General features: G+C 51.5%; 1 protein-coding gene and 1 pseudogene across 1 annotated transcript; both read right to left on the bottom strand.

Annotated features, from left to right (window-relative positions):
• Positions 1 to 955: 955 nt before the first annotated feature.
• Positions 956 to 9,611, bottom strand: Klhl21 (kelch-like family member 21). The gene is made up of 4 exons (NM_001107996.1): positions 8,591 to 9,611; positions 5,787 to 6,192; positions 4,091 to 4,163; positions 956 to 3,285 (listed from the first exon to the last, which is right to left on the bottom strand). Exons 1-4 carry the CDS (start codon positions 9,609 to 9,611, stop codon positions 2,992 to 2,994), a joined length of 1,794 nt encoding a protein of 597 aa, NP_001101466.1. The 3' UTR covers positions 956 to 2,991.
• Positions 9,612 to 11,865: 2,254 nt separating this feature from the next.
• Positions 11,866 to 12,370, bottom strand: Rps25-ps9 (ribosomal protein S25, pseudogene 9; annotated as a pseudogene).
• Positions 12,371 to 20,447: the final 8,077 nt, after the last annotated feature.

The following is a 20,447-nucleotide window of genomic DNA, read 5'->3' as shown; positions in this document are numbered from 1 at the left end:
TTCCCTGTTAGAGGAGGCATAGGAGTGTCAGACATGGACATTCACCAGCCAGGCTGAATCAGTGCTCTTGGCTCTGGTGGCTGGAGGTGGGCTTTGCCTAATCCCCTTGTTCCAAGGGATGGCATATCCATGCCCACCTCCCACCCCATCCCTCATCCCACTGATCCCCACTGGAGTTGGGAGCCTAGGAAAATGGTTTCACTCAAACTTACACACCCACGTGACTCCCTTTCATTCCTTGAAGGAGCTGAGGTAGAAGCAATGTGCAGTCATCAAGCTGCTTCTGTTCTGTTCTGCAGATGCTACAGGCTACAGAGCTGGGGTGTGGCTCAGTGGTGTAGCATTTAGCACAGGAGAGCCTCCATCCACCCTCAGGGATCCTAAGCCTGCTTCCTTTCCAGCATAGGCGCCTGCCTACTCTGGTTTTAGATAGGCTCTGAGGAAAGAGTGCTCCAGCGGCTTTGGGGGGCTGAGGGGCCTGTTGAGGAACCCTCTAAAGCAGTGGTTCTCGACCTTCTTAATACTGCAACCCTTTAACATAGCTTCTGCTGTTGTGGTGACCCCTAACCCTAAAGTTATTTTCATCGTTACTTCATAACTGTAACTTTGCTTCTGTTATGAACTGTAATGTATCTGTGGTTTTCAGTCTTTTGGGGTACCCACAGGTGAAGGTACCCTCCCAGGCATAGATCCATCTTTATGGACGAGAGCCATACCTTCACACATCATGTATATTTTATTCACAGGGCCTTAGAGGCTCTGTAAGGCAAGCTCCCTCAGATGCTGGGCTCCCCAGACTTACACCTGTCGACCGCCTTCAATCCCAGCAGTTGGGAGGCAGAGGCAGGTGCATCTCTTGTGAGTGAGACCAGCCTGGTCTGCAAAGTGAGTTCTAGGAGAGCCAAGGCTACCCAGAGAAACCCTGTCAAAAAATAAAGGCCACGACACCCAGAATATAGGAAACATTTTATTTCAAAAATCAGGGAAGCATCCTAAAACCTTAGGATGCTGGACACAGAAGCTACAGAACAGACAAAAATAAATATACAAATCTACCCAGTCACTGGTGACTAAGCCGCCCTCCTGAGGAAGGCGACCTGAAGTCATAAATAGAAGAAAAATCCCTTACAGATCATCATCCGACACCAGGCACAGAACTTCTCATAACTTAATTTTGTCCTAACATATAAAAGCTTTATACACGTGACAGGGACAGTCCTGTACCCTGGTGGCCCAGCTTCAATCCCTATTAGTGTAGAGATGTGTGTTAAGCGGTGGGTTACAGCCCAGAGCCAGTGGCGGACGTGAAGCCGAGGGAGGGGCAGTCCTGGACTCCCGGTTGGGTCCATAGGAACTGCCTAGTTTTTTACTATCTTTAGTTGTCATAGGGCCCTGATATAGAAGCCTGAGTGGCTCTGGAGCACAGACAGGCAGAGGGGACCAGTGCAAGTGTGCACCGTAATGCAGGAACATCTGCAGGTTGCGGGACTGCAGCAGTGCAGCTCCTCTGCAAAGCCTCCTAGCCTGTCCCCGGCAGTGAGACTAGTACCACACACACAGACACAGGCCCCCGCCCTGCTGAGCAAAGGCACTCCGTGGCAGAGCGTCAACCCCTCCAGGTGGCCCTGGGAGGCAGCTCTTTAAGGTTCAGAGAAGAGGCACTGGAAGGATGGGCCGGCAGCCCCAGAGAAAGAAACAAGGCACCGCTGCACATCCCCAAAGGAACCCTGGCTCACCAGTGGGCCTGGGTCGGGACAGCACTGCCCCATGCCTACTGTCTCTCCCAGGGTCAGGTGCCCAGCAGAGCGTTCTAGGACACGGCTTTCAAACTCAACAAGAGTTGACATCTGCAGTGCACAGCATCAAACAGGAAGCAGGTAGGTGCCACCCGGCCAAGGAGGGAGCAGTAGGCATGTGGTGGGGTAGAGGCTTCTGTTCCAAGAGCCTTACCGGCCCTTGAGATCACTAGGAAAAGCTAACTCTCAACTTTGCCTTTGTCCATAACAGAAAGCCCTAATGGCCTCTTCCCCAGAAAGATAACAAACCCTACTGTGTACAAAGGGGTCTCGGCTCCCAAACCCACGAAACCACTCAAAGTCACAGAGAAACCCAGGGATCCCCTAAAGCCGTGGTAGTACTTGTGTCCCTGGGCCTAACGACCCTAGAAATCCTAGGTTTTCCACACGAGGCAGAAAAATTCTCCCGATGATGGGTTGTACACCTTCAAGCCAGACAAAGCCAACTTGTCTCTTACTGCTCCCAACTCTCTTGCTTCTTTTCGAGGTCAAACCACAAGCATTTTGAACCCACAGCCAAGTGCTGGGACGCCCCACGCAGCCTCTTTAGAAGCAGGAGTCTCCGCTCCCAGGCCTGGTAGCTGCGCGCTTAGCCAAGTGTCGGTGAGGCTCCCAAGGAGGAGCTGCAGCAAGCCAGCTTCATGAGCTTTGCTCATGTCCTCCAGGGCAGGATCCCGGGAGGGACACCTCGCCAGGTGAGACCATGTGCTATAGGAACAGACCTTGGGCTCACACTGTGACAGCCCTCCGGGTTAGTCTCAGTACTTAACCCCTGTATGGCGAGACCCCAAAGATGGTGTGAACACACCCCCTCTACCTGCAGCACTGGCTACAAGGATCCTTGGTACCGGATGGGGCGTTTAGCCTTTGTCTTCCTGAATTCCCAAACGCTCCAGGCCAGGTCCCTTTCAGACCATGACAGGACTTTCTGCTCTGGCAAGCACACAGGCCCAAGGGCGGGCAGCAAGGAGAGGCACCCTGAGCGGTGAGCTGGATCCTACAAACCGGAGGTGACTTCTGAAGGCTGATACATGCTGGTGGTCACCACCGCCTTTGTCCCCAGAAGCTGTGACATAGGCTCCGAATGCAGAGACCTTCACATGGTGCCTCGAGGGGCTCACTGAGCATTCCTGAGCCACTCCCCCACAGGTGCCAGGCCCCTTGCACCAAGGCCCTCCTCTGGGCCAGGCCTGGGCTATTGTAGCTCTTCGGGGTTCTGTGGCAGCCTGTGGTGGCCTGCATCCACGTCACTGCTGCCACTGTTCAGCTCGAAGCCACGGCCCCCTGCCGGTGTCTGCGGCATGAACTGACGGAAGATACTCACACTGCCATGCCAGAAGGTGGGCTCTGGAAGCCGCCCCACCACACTCCACGCCCGGGTCTCTGGGTCATATGCCTCCACCACATCCGAGAGTTCAAAGGTGTTGTCATACCCCCCAGAGACATAGAGCTTGCCTCCCAGGGCGGCCAAGCTGCCCCCAACGTGTACCTGTGGGTCAAGGCAGGGGTGTGAGAGAGGCAGGGGACTGACTGTGGTTGGGCAGACCTCTCTCCCCCATCACTCTAATAATTTCCAGGCATCAGCCCAGCACATCATAACCACAGCACCGAGAACCACCCTCAGCCAGCTTTCTAGAAGTATAGACAAAACGGGACAATGCTTCTTGTTCCCAGAATCAAAAATGGGGTTCCCCCATGTAGTCAGCATGGCCTCCAGGTGTGGCCCACACCCAGCACCCCTGCGTCGGCCCTGTAGGGCGTGCTTGTCCTTGTCTGGTCTTCCCATTGTACAGACAGGACAGAGCATGCTGGTACAGCCACCAGGGACCCCGGTCTAATTCTACAAAGCTTTGCAAGGGTCACTACGCCATCAGCCTTAGACGTTTCTTCTCAGCAAGCACAGACAGGTGACCCTGACCAGACAGCAGCAGCAGTGAGGGCTGCCCCCACCCCACCCCGCCCCGAGCACACAACACACAGTGTCCACTAAATGCATTACGTCACCAAGGCCAATTCCTCAGGAAGCAAGTAGGAGTACCCAGTATCCTAACACCTGTCGGAGCCCATTCCCTTTAGCCACAAAGGCTTCGGGCGTTCACACAAACACACCTGCCCTGGGGCCCCTGCGCTTGCTGTCTGTGGAAAACTCATCCATGAACTCAGAGAACACCTGGAGAGGACCTTAATAGAAGCTCCACCCACCATGACTGTCCTCCAAACAATCTAATGACAGTTCAGTTGCAAAAGCCGGGGCTAGCCTGGGCTTACAAGTGCTGCCACACCCTCGGATTTACCTGGTTCATAGATGGGATCTTGTCCCACTCGTCCTTGGTGGGGTTATAGACATCCACCTCAGCAGAGTCATCCCTGTGGGGCAATGGAGGAAGAGATGGGTGGTTAGACAGAAGCAGCACCTTGGGCGGGGAGTGCCGCACGGCCCTCCAGTTGTTGACTCTTCCTGTATGTATTTATGAGACAGAGTTTTGGTTTCTAGTCCAGGCTGGCTTCAAACCCACTAGGTATCTCTACACTTCCTGCCTTCTTTCCAGCAGAGTCCAAAGAGTCACAGCTTGAAGGGGCCGGGCTGGACAGGGCTCTCTATTCCTCTCTTCAAGGCTGCTACCCCCCCAGCCATGGTCAACATCATTGCCTTTTCTAGGAAGCTTCATGGGAGTCGGTGCACAGCAGGAGGCCCCAGATAGCAGCTCTTTCACTGGTCACTGATAATAGCCACAGGATGCCATGGCCTTCAGAGCACTGGCTGTGTTCCTGACAGGGCTATCAAGACATAGATAGGTGCCCTCTGGACACAGGGTTATAACGGAATCACAGAACACTGCCTTCCTTTAACACTGCCTTCCTTTATCCAGACTTTCAGGTTGGGCTGAACCGGCTTCCTGTGTGGATGGCACAGAAGCAAACCACTAGCTGGGCAAAACCCTCCCACTTCCACATGGAGGGCCAGCGATCAACCCCGACTCCCATCCGTAAGGACAGCTAGCAGGTGTCAGGACCCAGAACAGCCATGGGGAACATCTTGCCCTAGGACCTTAGGACAGGCAGGGCATTCTCAAAGGTACTGGGCTGGCAGCCACTGTAGAGGGGCCGAAGCAAAGACCTGGCACTCACTCTACCATGTCCTATTTATAGCCAGGCCCTCCCACTTCTTAAAGATATCACGGGAGGTGAGGAGGACTAGCAAAGAGCCAGGCAGTTTTAGAACAGGATCCAAGAAGGTTCCAGGGCAGTCTCAAAGCAGATCTTCAGGCCCTGGGATTTAAAGACACCAGGCCCCTCAGCCACTTAGATGAAGAGCAAAACACCTGTGTCCCCTTTAGACTCAGAGCGCAGCCACCTCCTGTTGGAGGGGCAGGGCAGGCAAAGGTCTGGCGTTGCTGTTCCAGGCCCAGGAGCAGAGGGCACCCACCTTTGGGGTCCCAGATCAAAGTCTGTGACCAAAGGGAAACAGCGCGCAACTCCTATCATTCCCTTCCCTCCCCACCTCCCTCCGCCCCAGCCCTACAGCTGCTGGCAGACTCTGGACCAGGAAGGGGAGTGGTGAATACACACACACACACACACACACACACACACACACACACACACACACACACAGAGCATACAGACATCCAATTTTTCTCCCAGATGCCCAGTAGCCAGTTAGTCAAGGTGTGTTTGACTGTGACCAGAGCAGTCATCCAAAACCTGCAGATGGAGCTAGGGTAGAGCTGAGACCTCTCTCTCTCAGTCTGCACATACATGTGGCCGGTGGATGCATTCATGGTAAATCACTGGGTGCTTAGTTAGGCCCTGCCAAGACTCCACTATCCTTGATTTGGCCTGAGTAAGAAAACACCTAAAGCTCACAGCAATGGTCTAAAGGGTGTCCCTAGACTCTGTTCCCAGCTTGCTCCACCCGCCCCCTCGCCAGTACTCATCTATGAAATGGGCACAGGGATGAGGAGCCCAAATAGTGCACCACGGCCTCACCTGACGAAGTACATGAGTCCATTCAAAGTCACAGTCTTGGGTGCAAAGGACCAGGGTGGGAGCTGGCCACAGTTCACCATCGACCACAGATCGGTGTCTGGGTCATAGCACTGTATCACCATGGTCTCCTTGCCCGCCAGGGAGCCGATGGCATAGAGTCGGCCCCGGCAGGCAGTGGTAGAGCAGTTGTCCATGGGGTAGGTCATGGGCTGCAGGGCCTCCCAGGAGTCAGTGGCGTGGTCATAGCGTTCGGTGCTGTCAGCTGCCACCACGTACAGAAGCCCATTTAGCACAGAGGAGCTATGGTACTCCCGGGCTTTGAGCATGGGAGCCACCTCCGTCCACTCGTTCACACTCGAGTTGTATCTCCACACGCAGTCATAGAGCCGGGAGCCGTCGGACCCACCTGCCGGGGCATACAAAGGACAGAGGGTCAGCCCACATGCCGTGAGTCATCCACCTGTGCCTTCCTGGACTTCAGGGTTGGCCTCTCCCTAGGGAGAAATTGGTCTCACCTCTGTCACCCAAAATGCATTTGTCCTCTTAGGGCCTCACCAAGCTGTCACTGAGGCACCAAACAGACCCAGAAATTGCTACCAAACCAAGGCCGAAAGATGCCCCTTCTCAGCAGTCCTGGACTGCGGTCACAGCTAAGCTGGCAGAGCGTTTACCAGAGCATGCGTGGTTTGCTCCCCAGACAGCAACACTTCTATAATCTCAGCACTCATGGGTTCGGGTTACCCTGGGCTACATGAGACCCCATCCCAAGAAACGAAACGAGGGTGGAGACCACTGGCTACCCTTTCAAGGACCTAGGTTCCATCCCCAGAACCCACACAGCAACTCATGAGAATCTATGACTCTAGTCCCAGGGGATCCGATGCCCTCTTCTGCCTTCAGTGGGCACCAGGTGTGAATGTGGTACAGGTTACACCCAGGCAAAATATCCATATACATAAAAAATAAAACAAAAAGTACCCTTACCCACACAGCCTTAGGTCCGCCCTGCCCCCCAATCCCACCAAAACCATCACACTTAACTAACTCAGAACGTCCAGCCTGGGTCTGGGCGGCTCCTTCTGAGTAGTCACCAAACGTGGGATGTGGCCACCAAATCTTAGACTCCCTGGGCACTTTCAAACCAGGATCGTGCCAATACAAGATGAGAATCCACACCATCCCCCAAGAGACCTAACCCAGCAAGCCACACCTCCACACATTCTGGGGCTCTAGTTGGCACTTCAGTGGAGGGCAAAGGGGTATTTCATTTGAAATTCTTACAAATGCGACGGACGTGTGTGTGTGTGTGTGTGTGTGTGTGTGTGTGTGTGTGTGTGTGTGTGTACACAAAAGCCTTTTTTAAAAGGCCATAAAGGAGGCAGATCTCTGTGCAGCCTGGCCTACAGAGAGAGTTCCAGAGACAGCCAGGACTACACAGAGAAAGCCTGTCTTACAAAACAAAACAGACGTGTAAAGTAGGTCTAAGACCATGAAACTCTCATGCTATCAGGAGACTGCAGGAATCCTAGGGGCTGTGCCCCTTGGCTTTCCCCACTGGCGCCTTGGACAGGACAGAGACATTCTGTCTGTCTCTCAGCCCAGAGCTTTTGAGGAAGGAGAGTCTGAGGCATCTTTGGGTCTGAAGCAGCTGAAGTGGCTTCCCTGACCCTCAGGAAAATCCCTACCAGCAGCTGAATGCAAGGTCGGTGCCACCTGCCTGAACCTGATTAGCTGTTCAGCTGTGACATTTATCCAAGGGCAAGTCTGGCCAGTTCTGGGAAGGCGTTCTCGGCTCAAAATCATCAGCCAGACTTCAGAGGAGATGGGGGCAGGGTGGCAAGGGAGGAGCCCCAAACAATACTGGGTCAGCCTCAGGCGGTTAAAGAGGGATACATTGTGGCAGGGTACAGCACAGGGCTGGATTCAGGGTGGCTGGTCAAGAACGCCCAGGCAGAGCTGACGCTGAACCGAGTCACGATATGTCTGTCCCCTCTTCTGCTCGACATAGCAGCATCAGCGTAAGCTTTCTGTGGAATGTGCCACACTGGGCACAGCCCCGGTGACCACCCAGCCTCACGCCTGCCCGTCTGATAATAGGGCCAGAGGCCTCAGTGGTCTTTCCTTATATAGCAGTTCCAGAGGCCATCCCGGGTGGCCTCCTGTAGCCTCCCTCCAGTTTGATCAGGGATTCATCCTTAGTGAAAAACGTGGGAGAAGCCCAGGACTGGGGCAGGCTGGGGCCCGCCTACCGTGACTCGGCAGTGTTTTGGGGTTTCAGCCAAGTAACTGGAAGAAAATCTCTCAACATGTGACCATGTTTACAGTCGTAGACTAGTACAGCCTAAACACCATGTGATCCACAGTGCACCGCCTAGGTGCGGGGCTCTAAGAAATCTTGTCACTGGTGACAAAGCCGTGAGTCAGGAGGCCCCTGTGGCTTAGCAGGGAGGGAGAAATGTCCCCGCTTTGGGGAGGGAGAGATGCCTCATCAGGCGCCAGCCTGCATCCTGTCCCCGCATTCCTTGGGGATTAAAAGAAAGCACCCATTGTGCCATGTCAAAGCCCAGGTCTTTTCCAACCCAAAAGAGGGAGGCACCTCGGGGCAAGGAGTTGGCTAAGCAAGGCAGGCTGTACCACACCGGGCACAGAGACCCACAAAGGAACTATGTATCTGCTCGTACAGGGAGCTTCTAACTTGAAAGCAGACGGAGAAATTAACGCAGTCGCCCTGCCAAGGGCTAGGTCCGGTCCTAGAATGCCAGGTCCTGAGTAGATCTCTCTTGGAAATCAACCAGCGCACTCACCCGTCACGTAGATGTCGTTGCCCAGTGCCACGATACTATAGCCCCCGCCTAAGTGATCGGGGAACTCGGCCAGGTAGCGCCACTGCCCGGTCTGCGGATTGTAGCAGTCAACCGTGACTAGCTCGTCGCAGTCCTGGTCGCAACCTCCCACCAGTACCAGGATCTCGGCCAAGCCGGTGGAGGGACGCGGACGCATGCGGGGGCAGGGCCCGCGGTCATGCCGGTCGTAGCGAGCCGCCTGGAAATCGCGGGCCTCGCGCAGCAGGCGCAGGCAAGGCGGGCAGCGCGCCACCAGGGGCTCTGCCTCCACGTGTGCCAGCAGGTAGAAGCGGCGCACGAAGGGCAGGCGCACAGCTTCCAGCAACTGCGGCCAGTGCGCCGCGCGGCGCGGCGGGTCCGCGCGGACCCAGCGCAGCGCCAGCTGGTAGGCCGCCTCCTCCTTGGGCACGCACAGCCCGTCGTCGCGCAGGTAGCGCAGCAGGCGCGCCAGCGGCAGCCTCTCCAGCTGCTCGGCGCCCAGTTCGCCCACGTGGCGCAGAATGAAGCGCTGCGCAGCGCTCGCCAGCCCGGAGCAGCTGAAGGCCTCGGCGAAGTCCTGCATGTCCAGGCAGTTGGCCAGGTCGAGCTGCTGCTGCAGGAAGGCGCCGCACGCCTCCTTCACGGCGGGGAACTGCAGCAGGTCGGCGGCGCGCAGCAGCGGCTCGGCGTTGTCACCGCTCACCGCCACTCTGCCGGTGTAGCTGAAGTCCAGGAGCAGCTGCAGCATGTCGGGCGGCACCCCGTGCAGGCGCACGCGCTCGGCGCGGCTCTCGCGCAGCTGGCCCGCGAACATGGCGCGGAAGTAGGGACTGGCGGCCGCCAACACGGCGCGGTGCGCGGGGAAGTCGCGGCCGCCCGCCGCCTCCAGGGTCACGTCCAGGAACTTGCGCTCGGCGCGCAGCTGGCTCAGGCCGCGCAGCAGGCTCAGGGCGTGCGCGGGATCGGAGAAGGGCAGCACGGCCAAAGGCGCCGGCCGCTCCATGACGCGGGGCTGCGGGTCACAGGGACGCCCCGGCGCGCCCGGCACCGCCTCTATAAATACGCAGGCCAGCCGCGGCCTCCGTGGGCGGAGTCTGACGGGGCGGAGCGCCACTTAACCGTGCCCATTTAACCCTTCTGTTCCCAGCGTTGCGTTCTGAGTCACCAACGCCCACGCCGCTCCCTTCCTCCCTTCCGGGGTTTCCAGTCGTCTCCAGCTGACGCTCAACTGGGAACGGCGGGTGACAAGTGAGGGCTAACCACGCCCCAACACAGTGGTTTGTAGAAAGAGGCCTGGAGGGGCGAGCTAGGCGACCGAATCCGTAATCACCACTTTGGTCCCAGATTCCTGTTGCGCCCCCGGGGAACCTCAGGACAACTGTGAGCGACGACCCTGCCTTAGTTTCAGTGGCTCCAGAGATAGCTACCTGGTCCAGTCAGATTTCAAGCAGTTTTCACAACTCAGCACCAAAACCACGAACAAGTCGAAGGGCTTTCGTCGTCCTCTTTTATTCTTGGCGCGTTTAAGCAAATCTGAGCCAGACTCCAGGAATGTGCTCCACTGTGTTCATGCCTGAGTTTCTAGCGCTTCCGCAGTCAAGTTTAGTCAGCAAAGCAAAGTAGTAGCTTTACTTTCTGAGCAGTCTCCTAAAAAAAAAAAAAAAAAAAAAAAAAAGGGGGGGGGCAGGTCTGCTGGGGGATGCTCATGCTCAGGCTTCCAGTCCTCTGGGTGGCTCAGTGGGTCCAGCTCGAGGTCAGTCAGGGAAGCAGCTTGAAAAGCTGGAGAGCCGGTCTGCAGTCAGAGTTGAGTGGTGTTGCAGTGGGGACTGTTTGTATATGATGCACGCAATATATATATGTGTGTGTACATATATATGTGTGTGTGTGTGTGTGTGTGTGTGTGTGTGTGTGTATGGACTCTCGGAAAGGGAGGTTCCACCCCCCCCCCAACTTAGAAGCCGTATTTGGGTTTTGCTTTGCTTAGTTTCAGGCAAGTGTGGCGTGAGAAACATAGCCTAGTTCGCTAGTTAACTGTCTCCCTCCCACCTCCTTTCTGAAAGCATTCCAGCCTCAAGCCTGCTGCTTTGGCCCCTGGTAGGGCCAAGCACCCTGGGGTCGATCCTCTCTGTCTGCTAGGCTGACACAGTCTCAGATGGAGTCATTCTGTTTTATCCCATTTCTAAAACCTTTCAGGCCTTCCACAGGAGGGGTCTCTCTCCTGTTCCATGAGAATGCATCTGGTCTAGATTTCAGGGTCAGCATGGGAAGCACAGGTTCTAAGGAGGCAAACATGCAGGTACCCAGGCAACCGCTGTTGCCCATAGAAGGACTGTTCACACAGCTATTAAAGGCAGAGCAGCATTCCTGGGCCCAGGAGGCTGGCCAATAGCTTACACACAGCCTTTCTGACAGGCTGAGCAGCCAGGAAGTGGGATGCTGGTAGAAAAGCGCTACATTTGCTCGGAGTCAGCTCCACTCAGCATGAAGCATCAGGATTAAATGCTACAGCTGAGAAGTGAGCATGGATTTTGTTCATTTCTACTGGAGATGGAACCGAGGGCCTCAGGCACACAAGGCAAGCACTTTATCAACTGAGTTCTGTTCCCTGCTCTCTGCCCCCCTCACGACAAACATAAAGGGGTTATTTTGCCCACCAAATGAGCCCTGTTATGCACCCTTGAAAAAACGATTATATAGTTATTGAGATGGGAAGACATGCATGTATGCATGATAGGTGAAGTTAGACTGCACACAGTGGGACCCATGCTAGGTCTGTCATGTCAGACTGCACATAATGGGACCCAACTGTACAAACCACCTAGAGGGGGAAATGAGTCTTCTCTGTTCTCTTTATTGGAGCTTCTCAGGTTTGAACCCAGGGCCTGGCTTCAGCTTCATTTATTGTGTAGCTCTATAGGCAGCCCTAAAATTGTTTTAGTCCGCTGTGTCTGAGCCATCAGGGGGCTCAATAGCCTCAGGTGCTGACTGACCCTTGACTTGACTTGTTTTTGAGGCTGCTTGGATCTCAGAGAGAGCCACCTGTTTCTGCCTCCTGAGTGCTGGAATTAAAAGTAGCCAAACCTGCTGGACTGCCACCTTGCCTAAAATAGTCTCTTTGTTAGTTTCTCACCACGAAAATCCAGACCAGGTGGACTTTAGACTTGCAAGCATTTGCCTTTCTCCACCCCAACACCCCATTTCTCAGGTAGCAGTGCTGAGATTGTAGCAGCTTCCATTAAGTCAGCATGTATGTGGATTCTGGGATTTTTTTTTTTGATTCAATAAAGTTTTATTTTCCCAAATGTGCAGCTGATTGAATCTATTTATGCATCTTCACCAGCATCTGGGGCGTCTCTACCCTTTGTCTTTCTGATGTCAACTACTTGGGCTCTGTGCTTTGAAGCCAGCTTCCTATGTCCTTCCCTGAGTAGCTCCAGAGGGGCTGCCCCGGCCAAGGAACCTCAAATCCCCAGTCTCCCGGAGACCACAGCTGGAGTCCTAAGCTATAGTTGGGGACTTCCTTACAGAGTTTGTTGGACATAGCTTTGCCAAACAGGATGAGGTTGCTTGGCTTGTCCCAAACTTTGCCTTTGGACCACTTCTTTTTGGCCTTGCCACCAGATTTATTTACTGGGTCTTTGTCCTTTTTGGCTGACTTCCAGCATCCTCCTTCTTCTTCTTCTTGTGGTCTTTGGGTGGCCTGGCGAAGCTTGGAGAGTAGTGTGGCCACTGCAACCTCACCTCGATGTCCTTTTTTGTTTTTTTCAAGGCAGGGTTTCTCTACATAGCCCCTGGCTGTCCTGGAACCCACTCTGTAGATCAGGCTGGCCTTGAACTCAGAGATCCGCCTGCCTCTGCCTCAGAGCTGGGTTCAGATCCCCATTTTTCCTGACAATCACTTTTACCTACTGAGCCACCTCCCTAGCTCTGTTTTTAGAGGTTTTGTGACATGTAATCCGGGCTAGCCCAGAAGTCACTATGTAGCCTAGGCTGGCCAGACTGATGATCTGCCTTAGCTTCTTCCTAAGAGCTGGGATTGTGGACATGTCACCATGCCCATCCTGTGTTCCCTCCCTAAGATGTATATAGTACTTTTGTTACAGAAGGAAAATGCAGGCAGGGAGAAACAAGACCTGGGTAAGGGAATCAGCTCAGTGGTAGGGCAGCTGCCTAGCATACATGAGGCCCTGGTTCAATTCCTAGCAGTGCGCAAACAAATATAATAATATTAGCTTTAATAAGAATTATAATATAATATGTTATCTTTAATAAGGATAATAATTAAGTTTGGCCAGGCCTTTTTTTTTTTTTTTAAGGATTTACTTATTTATAAGTACACTGTCACTGTCTTCAGACACACCAGAAGAGGGCATCAGATCTCATTACAGATGATTGTGAGCCACCATGTGGTTGCTGGGAATTGAACTCAGGACCTCTGGAAGAGCAGTCAGTGCTCCTTTTTTTTTTTTTTAACATTTACTTATTTATTATGTATACATCATACAGCTTTCTGCCTGCACGTATGCACCTGCAGGTCAGAAGAGGGCACCAGACCTGATTATAGGTGGTCATGAGCCACCACATGGTTGCTGGGAATTGAACTCCGGACCTCTCGAAGAGCAGGCAGTGCTCTTAACCTCTGAGCCATCTCTCCAGCCCCAAGTCAGTGCTCTTAACTGCTGAGCCATCTCGCCAACACTTGGTCAGGCCTTTCATCCCAATGCCTGGGAGGCAGAAGAGATGAGAGAATTCTCTCTGTGAGTTCCTCGTCAGTCTGGTCTACATGGCAAGTTCCAGGACAGGTAAGACTACAGTGAGACACTGTCTCGAAAAATTAATTAACTAACGTCCATGAGTTCGTGGTGCTGTTCGCCTGCTCAGGTTCCACTGGATCTGAACGTTGTCTTTGCCTCTCCCACAAGAATGGCAGGGTTCGGGTGTCCTCTTTTCTCAATTTTTTTTAACTTAAAAAAAATTAATTAAAGAATTAACTCTACCCCAGCCACTACTTTTATGCCCACAAGCTTGGTTCTTGAGCCATCCTTACGGCGTAAGTTCAGCATTACCTCCCCCTCCCTCAGTCCAAGGAACTTCCCTTTGCAGCAAAAGGAGACAGAAAACCACAAGTGGACACAGTGCAGAAGCAGCCCCAGTGGACACATCTACATCGGCTCCTCCGTCTATGGCTCAGGGAGCATCCTAGAAGAGGAGGCAGGAAGATTTTAAGAGCCAGGAAGCCAGGGGTTCAGCTGTCAAGCAGCCCCCTCTAGAAATGACTACATAAACAAGATTGAAACAATGAGATGTCCAGGGACGTGGTAGGAGGAGATTTGCCCAGCCCTGGACAAAGAAATACCAGCAGCTGTCAATGGTTTAGGGCTAGTCCTTCCCACGGATGGGTTCCCTAACTTGTTGTCCAGTACAAACTTGTCAGCCCTGAAACCATGTGCACACAGTCAGTGGAAACAGATTCAGCAGGCTCTATTCGTTTATTTCTGCCTACCCGGGAACTCACACAGAACAATACCAACTGAGGAAGGAGACACCAGCACCCTGACAGTAAGAGGGTTTGGAAAAGGGGAGTGATGCATTTGTGTTGCCATCAACAGTGTATGAAGATTAATTAAAACTCAAGGTGCTTTCCTTACACGTTGCTACTAAATATGCACAGTTGTCTAAACTACACTGGGCTCTTTCTTTTTCATTGAAACCTTTTATCAGATGTGTTCACCTTGCATGAGGATTCTGCCTTCCTGTCTTCCTGGGCTCAACGTACTTCCTCACTCGCTCTGTGTCTGAGGGGCTCAAAAGGGAGCACCACACACACTGAACAGTTGCAGATGGTTGCGAACCATCACAGGAGCGGTGCTGGGGATCGAACAGCCGTCAGTGATCTCATCTGCTGCTGAGCCAACTCTCCAGTACCACGAGTTGAGCTTTGAGGCCAGCTTGGGCTACATAGCCAGACCTTGTCAAAAGAACGCAGAAATTTTGTAGAAATCTTTGGGTTTTCTTTTTCGGTTTGCGGTGCTAGGAACTGTTCTCTAGGCCTTACAGTCAGCCAGAAGAGCGCCTATTACTGAACTCCAACCATGGCCCTTTTACTTTTTCTGAAAGTTAACATTTTTCTCAAGGTATTTAGGTGTGTGTCTGTTTGTTTGTTTTAAAAATATTTTAGATTTTCTTATTATTTTATGAGTGAGAGTTTTCCCTCCAAATGTATCTGGGCACCACATGTGCTGGTCCTTGAGGAGGTGGTGAGTCCTCCATGTGGGTGCTGGGAATCAAACTTGGGTCCTTTGCAAGGAGAACATGTTCTCTTAACTCTCTCTCCAGTCCTCCATCTGTTTTTTAAATTATTAACATTTTAGGGGCTGGAGAGATGGCTAAGAAGCTAAGGGCACTTGTTACTCTTGCAGAGGACCCATGTGATGGTTCACAACTGTCTGTAAATCCAGTCCCAGAGGAGCTGATATCCATTCCTGACCTCCAAGGACACCAGGCAAACACATGGTGCAGACACCCATACACATACATATATGCGGGTGAAACAATCACACAAATAGAATAATAAGTAAACCTAAATCTTTTTTAGCTAATTATGACACCATCAAACTTACTGGCAGGCCTCGGAGACCAGGAATGTGGTGAGAATAGAAAGGCCCAGATTTAGACCTCTCAGCTGTGTGTGGAATTCTGTGTAGCCTACAAACCCAGGCATGCTTGCTAGTCCTCCTTCTCCCTGGGAGCCTCAAGGGCTCAACATGGGAATGTGAGACATTTACTCCATGCAGTGTGACAAGGTCATCCACACAGTGAGACTGGATGTGAGGACACTTTGGGCTGGGCTAAGGTGATGAGACCTCTCGGGCTATCCGGCACCCTGGTGTGACACAGGCTCCTCTTTGGAGAGGGAGATGTTAAACTGTCAGATAAGTAGGAGTTTATAGATATTAAATTTCATTAAAATGGCTGGAGAGACAGCTCAGTGGTTAAGAGCACTGACTGCTCTTCCCTAGGTCCTGAGTTCAAATCCCAGCAACCACATGGCAGCTCACAACCATCTGTGATGGGATCTGGTGCCTTCTTCTGGTGTGTGTGAAGACAGTGACTGTGTACTCACATACATGAAATAAATAAGTCTTTAAAATGAAAATTCTGGTTCACCTCTTCTAAAGAAAAAACAAGCGGTGCTGGAGAAATGTATAGAATGGTGGGTAGAATGGTTGCTTAGCGTGCATGGGCCCTAGTTTCAAACGCCAGTCCTGGGGGGAAATTAGAAAAATCTGCACAAGCTGCTACCTTCTTCTTCCTCCTTTTTTTTTGAAGCAGGGTCTCACTATGTAGCCTTGGCTGGCCTGGAACTTGCTGTGTAGATCAGGCTAGCTTTGAATTCACAGAGATCTGCTTGCTTCTCCCTCTCAGATGCTGAAAGCGGAGATCTGTGTCACTACGCCTAGCCTAAGGAACTTGGTTGTGATAATGTGAATTTAATGTTTGATAAGTGATCTAACCCATGGCACTACTTAAATAAAAACAAAACAAAAGTTCTGGGCCTATGGGGTGGTGGCTCAGTGCAATGACGCTCGTTCCTAAGCCTGGTGACTTGAGCCTGGAGCTCACGCTGTGAAGAACCAGCTGACAAGACTCCTCTGCTCCCCAACCCTACTGTGACGTAAACTTGAGCTCACTCATGTAAATACAGAATATTAGATCAAAAACTATTTGCACAGGGTGTGGTAGCATGGGCCTAATTTCAGCACTCGTGAGTCTAACTGAAGGAGATTTTGATTTTGAGGCCAGGTTAGGCCACCCAGTAGAACTGTCCCACACAAACGTTAACTCACACTCCAAATTCAGGGCAACATGCTTGCCTGGCAATCCCTGGTTAAAAGAAAAATAAAGCACTTTCATTTGGTGTTCAGATTCTAAGTTTAGATAGGCAAGAGGTAACCTGTATCGTCGTGAAAACTGTTACCTTGGGTTTTGTCTCAATATTTTTTTCTCTGGGGGTAGGGGGCGTCTCACCATGTGGCTCTGGCTGTCCTAGAGCTCACTCTGTAGACCAGGCTGTCTTCAGACTCAGAGATCCACCCGCCTCTGTCTCCTGAGTGCTGCTCTTTAAAGGAGCACTTTTTTTTTTTAACAGCTCAGTGGTTAGGAGCACTGACTTCAGAACCTGGGCTTGATTACTGGCACCCCACATGGTCGCTCACAACCTTTTTCAAGTCCAGTTTCAGGGGATCTGATGCCTTCTACTGGACTCCAGTTGCTCCGAGCACACATGTATGTGGTATATGGATATACACAGACACTAAAACACTTATTTAACGTATATAAGCGCTCTACCTGCGTGTCTGCCTGCGTGTCAGAAGAGGGCATCAGATCACACTATAGATGACTGTGAGCCACTGTGTGGTTGCTGGGATTTGAACTCAGGACCTCTGGAGGAGCAGAAAATGCTCTTAACCGCTACACCATCTCTCCAGCCCCAATAAAAACATTTTTTTTTAAAATTTTGATTTTATGTGTTTGTGGATGTACACATTGGTGTGAGTTCCAGGAGGCCAGAAGAGAGGCTGGGGCTGGAGCAACAGGTGTTGGGAGCTACCTGATCTGGGCGCTCCGAGCTGAACTCTGGCTCCTGTGAGTACAGCAACTGCTGAGCCATCGCTCCAGGTTTGTGTTGTCTTTGTAATCTGCCAGTATGAACCCAACAGAAGAACTGTCTTGGGGTTGGGGATTTAGCTCAATGGTAGAGCGCTTGCCTAGCAAGCGCAAGGCCCTGGGTCCGGTCCCCAGCTCCGAAAAAAAGAAAAAAAAAAAAAGAAAAAAAAAGAAAAAAAAAGAAGACGAACTGACTTGACTTCTTCATGGCTATTCACCCTCGGATGATTCAGTCTGCAAAGTACTGACCAATTCCTCACACATGTGCTCATGATGTAACCCCGGTACCGCAAGCTGAAAACAGTATGGTTCTAGGGGACACACACGCATATGCACACGCACGCACACCCACGCAGAGACACATACACAGATAAACAGAAACTCATAGGCACACACACATACACACAGATGCATAGATATACACAGAGACATATACGTGCACACACACCAAGACACACAGACACACAGAAACCTAGACACATAGGTACATAGGTATGTATACACTCAGACACAGACACACACAGACGTGTAGAGACACACACACATGCACTCACAGAGATACAGATAGACATGCACAGAGAAACACAGACACATAGGTAATAGGTACATACACACAGATACATACACAGACATGCAGAGAGACACATACATGCACACACACCCAGACATGCATAGACACATACATGCACACACACACACACACACACACACACACACACACACACACACACACACCCTTGCGCTCGAATGCATGCAGCCTCCTGAGTAAGGAGGATAGGGGGATTCCTAAGAGCACACTCTGGCTGGATGTCAAATGCTGCATCGTCAGAGAACCACTCTGGGCAGAGCAAACCTCTGGTGAAATTCTCACCCACACTCCAGCACAGTGAAACCTGGAGGCAGGGAGTGTTCCCCAAGGTTCCCCCAAGTGAAGGAGCCAGTGAGATTTAGGTAGGTGGGGCTATATTTGGAAACTCCATTAAAATAACAGCGTTCTCAAGTTACTTACTGGGAAACCATGGTGTTCTTAGTATTTTTAACTTGTTGCCGCGCAAGGCCCTGGGTTCAGTCCCCAGCTCCGGAAAAAAAAAAGAAAAAGAAAAAAACTTGTTGCCACCTGGGCTAATGTTGGGCTCCGTCCCTCCTTTCATGAGCAACCACAACTGTCTGAGAGTCGACATTCAACAAGCACTCACTTTCCCTCCTAGCAGGAAATTAAAAAACAGTGACTCCAGGGTCCGGATACCATGGCCAACCTGTTTCTTAAGGAGCTAGGAATGGGACAGTGTGCCTGAAAAACAAAAAAGGTAGACCGCTTCCGAGGAGAGCGACCCTTCACCACAGCTGCAGACTGTGAGGCAGCTTGGGTCGAAACACTGGAGAGCCCTGGCTGCACTTGCAGAGGACCACGTGACCAACACCCTCTCCTGACCTCCATGGGCACTGGATACGTGGTGTAGAGGGTCACGCAGGCAAAACAACCTATACATTTTAGAAGATTTTAAAACACTTTCGGTTAAATGTATACACCTGTGTGTGGGGGGGTCAGTACATTTGAGCGCAAATTGTGAAGCAAGCATTGGGCTCCTCTAGAGGCGGACAACGTACAAATGGCTGTGAGCCACTTGGAGCAGGACCCAGACCTTTGCAAGAACAGTATGAGTGCTTAGCCTCTGAGACATCTCACTAGTGCACATGCACCTGCACACACGTATGTGGGTCCTGACTTGGGTCTTGGGAACAGAGCTGGAGTTCTCTGTAACAGTAGTCCTTACTCCTGACTACCAACAGAGCCATCTTTCCAACCCCTCGATGTGCCTTTGAAAAAACTTAAGCAGTTTTGTGGTAAGAACCTAGGACCTCATCTCACGTCCATTAGGCTAGTACCCCCATGGTCCTATATCCCCAGCCCAGTCCCAGCCCAGTGGGTTTTTCTTTCCTTCCTTCTTTCTTTTTTTTCTTTTTCTTTTTTTTTTTTTTTTGATTTATTTATGTGAGTACACTGTCACTGTCCTCAGACACACACCAGAAGAGGGTATCGGATCTCATTATAGATGGTTGTGAGCCACATGGTTGGTGGGATTTGAACTCAGGACCTGTGGAAGAGCAGTCAGTGAGTCAGTGCTCTTTTTTTTTTTTTTCGGAGCTGGGGATTGAACCCAGGGCCTTGCACTTGCTAGGCAAGCGCTCTACCACTGAGCTAAATCCCCAACCCCCGAGTCAGTGCTCTTAACCACTGAGCCATCTCTTTGTCCCCTATTTATCTATTTCTTTTCTTTCTTTCTTTTTTCTTTTTAGAGGGTTTCTCTATACAGTTCTGGCTATCCTGGAACTGTGTAGAAGAGGCTGGCTTTGAACCCAAGAGTTCAATTTGCCTCTGCCCGAGTGTTAGATTAAAGGCGTGTGCTACCCCCATGACCTGGCTATCTGCTGATTTTTTAAGCAGTGTTGGAGATAAATCCGGGCTTTCACATGCTAACCAGCCACAGAATAAACAAGCTCTTGCCTATTTTCCCTCTGGAGGGGGCCTGAGACAACCTCAGTGTACTTGTAGCCTAAGCTGTCTCAGAACTCTGTGCACAGCCCAGACTTGGGCTCCCTGATGTGGGGATTAGAGCCGTGAACAGTCAGTTATGCCTGGCCTCAACTCATTTTTTTTTTTTAACTTTTAGATTTATGTACATGGGTGTTTTGCTTGCATTTATATTCCTGAATCATGTTCCTGTGTGGTGTCCATGGAGGATAAAGCTCACAGGATCTGCTGCAATTGGAGTTATATAGATGGTTGTGAGCCACCATGTGGGTGCCAAGAATTGAACCTAGGTTCTCCATAAAAGCAACAAGTGGTCCTAACCACTGGGCTATCCTCTTCGCCCCTTTTCTATCTTTTACAAGATTTTGTTTTTAGTAGTCTCACAACACGGCTCTAGTTGGCCTCACACTTGAGCTCCACCTGCTTCTGTGGAGTGAACGCTGAATTAAAGGTGCTGGCTTGACACTGAGAATCATCTTTTTTTTTTTTTTTTTTTTTTTTTGGGAGACAATGCCTGCCTCTGCCTCGCAATTGCTGGGATTAAATGTATGGGACACAGTCCTACTACCCATTTCTACCGTAAAATATGTGTTTCTGAGTGTGGGTATGTGTATATGGAGGTATGGCCAGTGGAGACCA

Source organism: Rattus norvegicus, chromosome 5 (genome assembly GCF_036323735.1).
Source record: "Rattus norvegicus strain BN/NHsdMcwi chromosome 5, GRCr8, whole genome shotgun sequence".
NCBI lineage: Eukaryota > Metazoa > Chordata > Mammalia > Rodentia > Muridae > Rattus > Rattus norvegicus.
Note: the sequence above shows the minus strand (reverse complement) of the source record. Positions and strands in the feature narration are given on the sequence as shown.

Excerpts from the sequence above, each read along its gene's own strand:
- Klhl21 (NM_001107996.1), bottom strand. The coding sequence starts at position 9,611 with ATGGAGCGGCCGGCGCCTTTGGCCGTGCTGCCCTTCTCCGATCCCGCG. Across the intron at positions 4,164-5,786 it reads GGACTCATGTACTTCGTCAG|GGATGACTCTGCTGAGGTGG; the intron begins GTGAGGCCGTGG and ends ATTGCCCCACAG. Across the intron at positions 3,286-4,090 it reads AGATCCCATCTATGAACCAG|GTACACGTTGGGGGCAGCTT; the intron begins GTAAATCCGAGG and ends CTTGACCCACAG.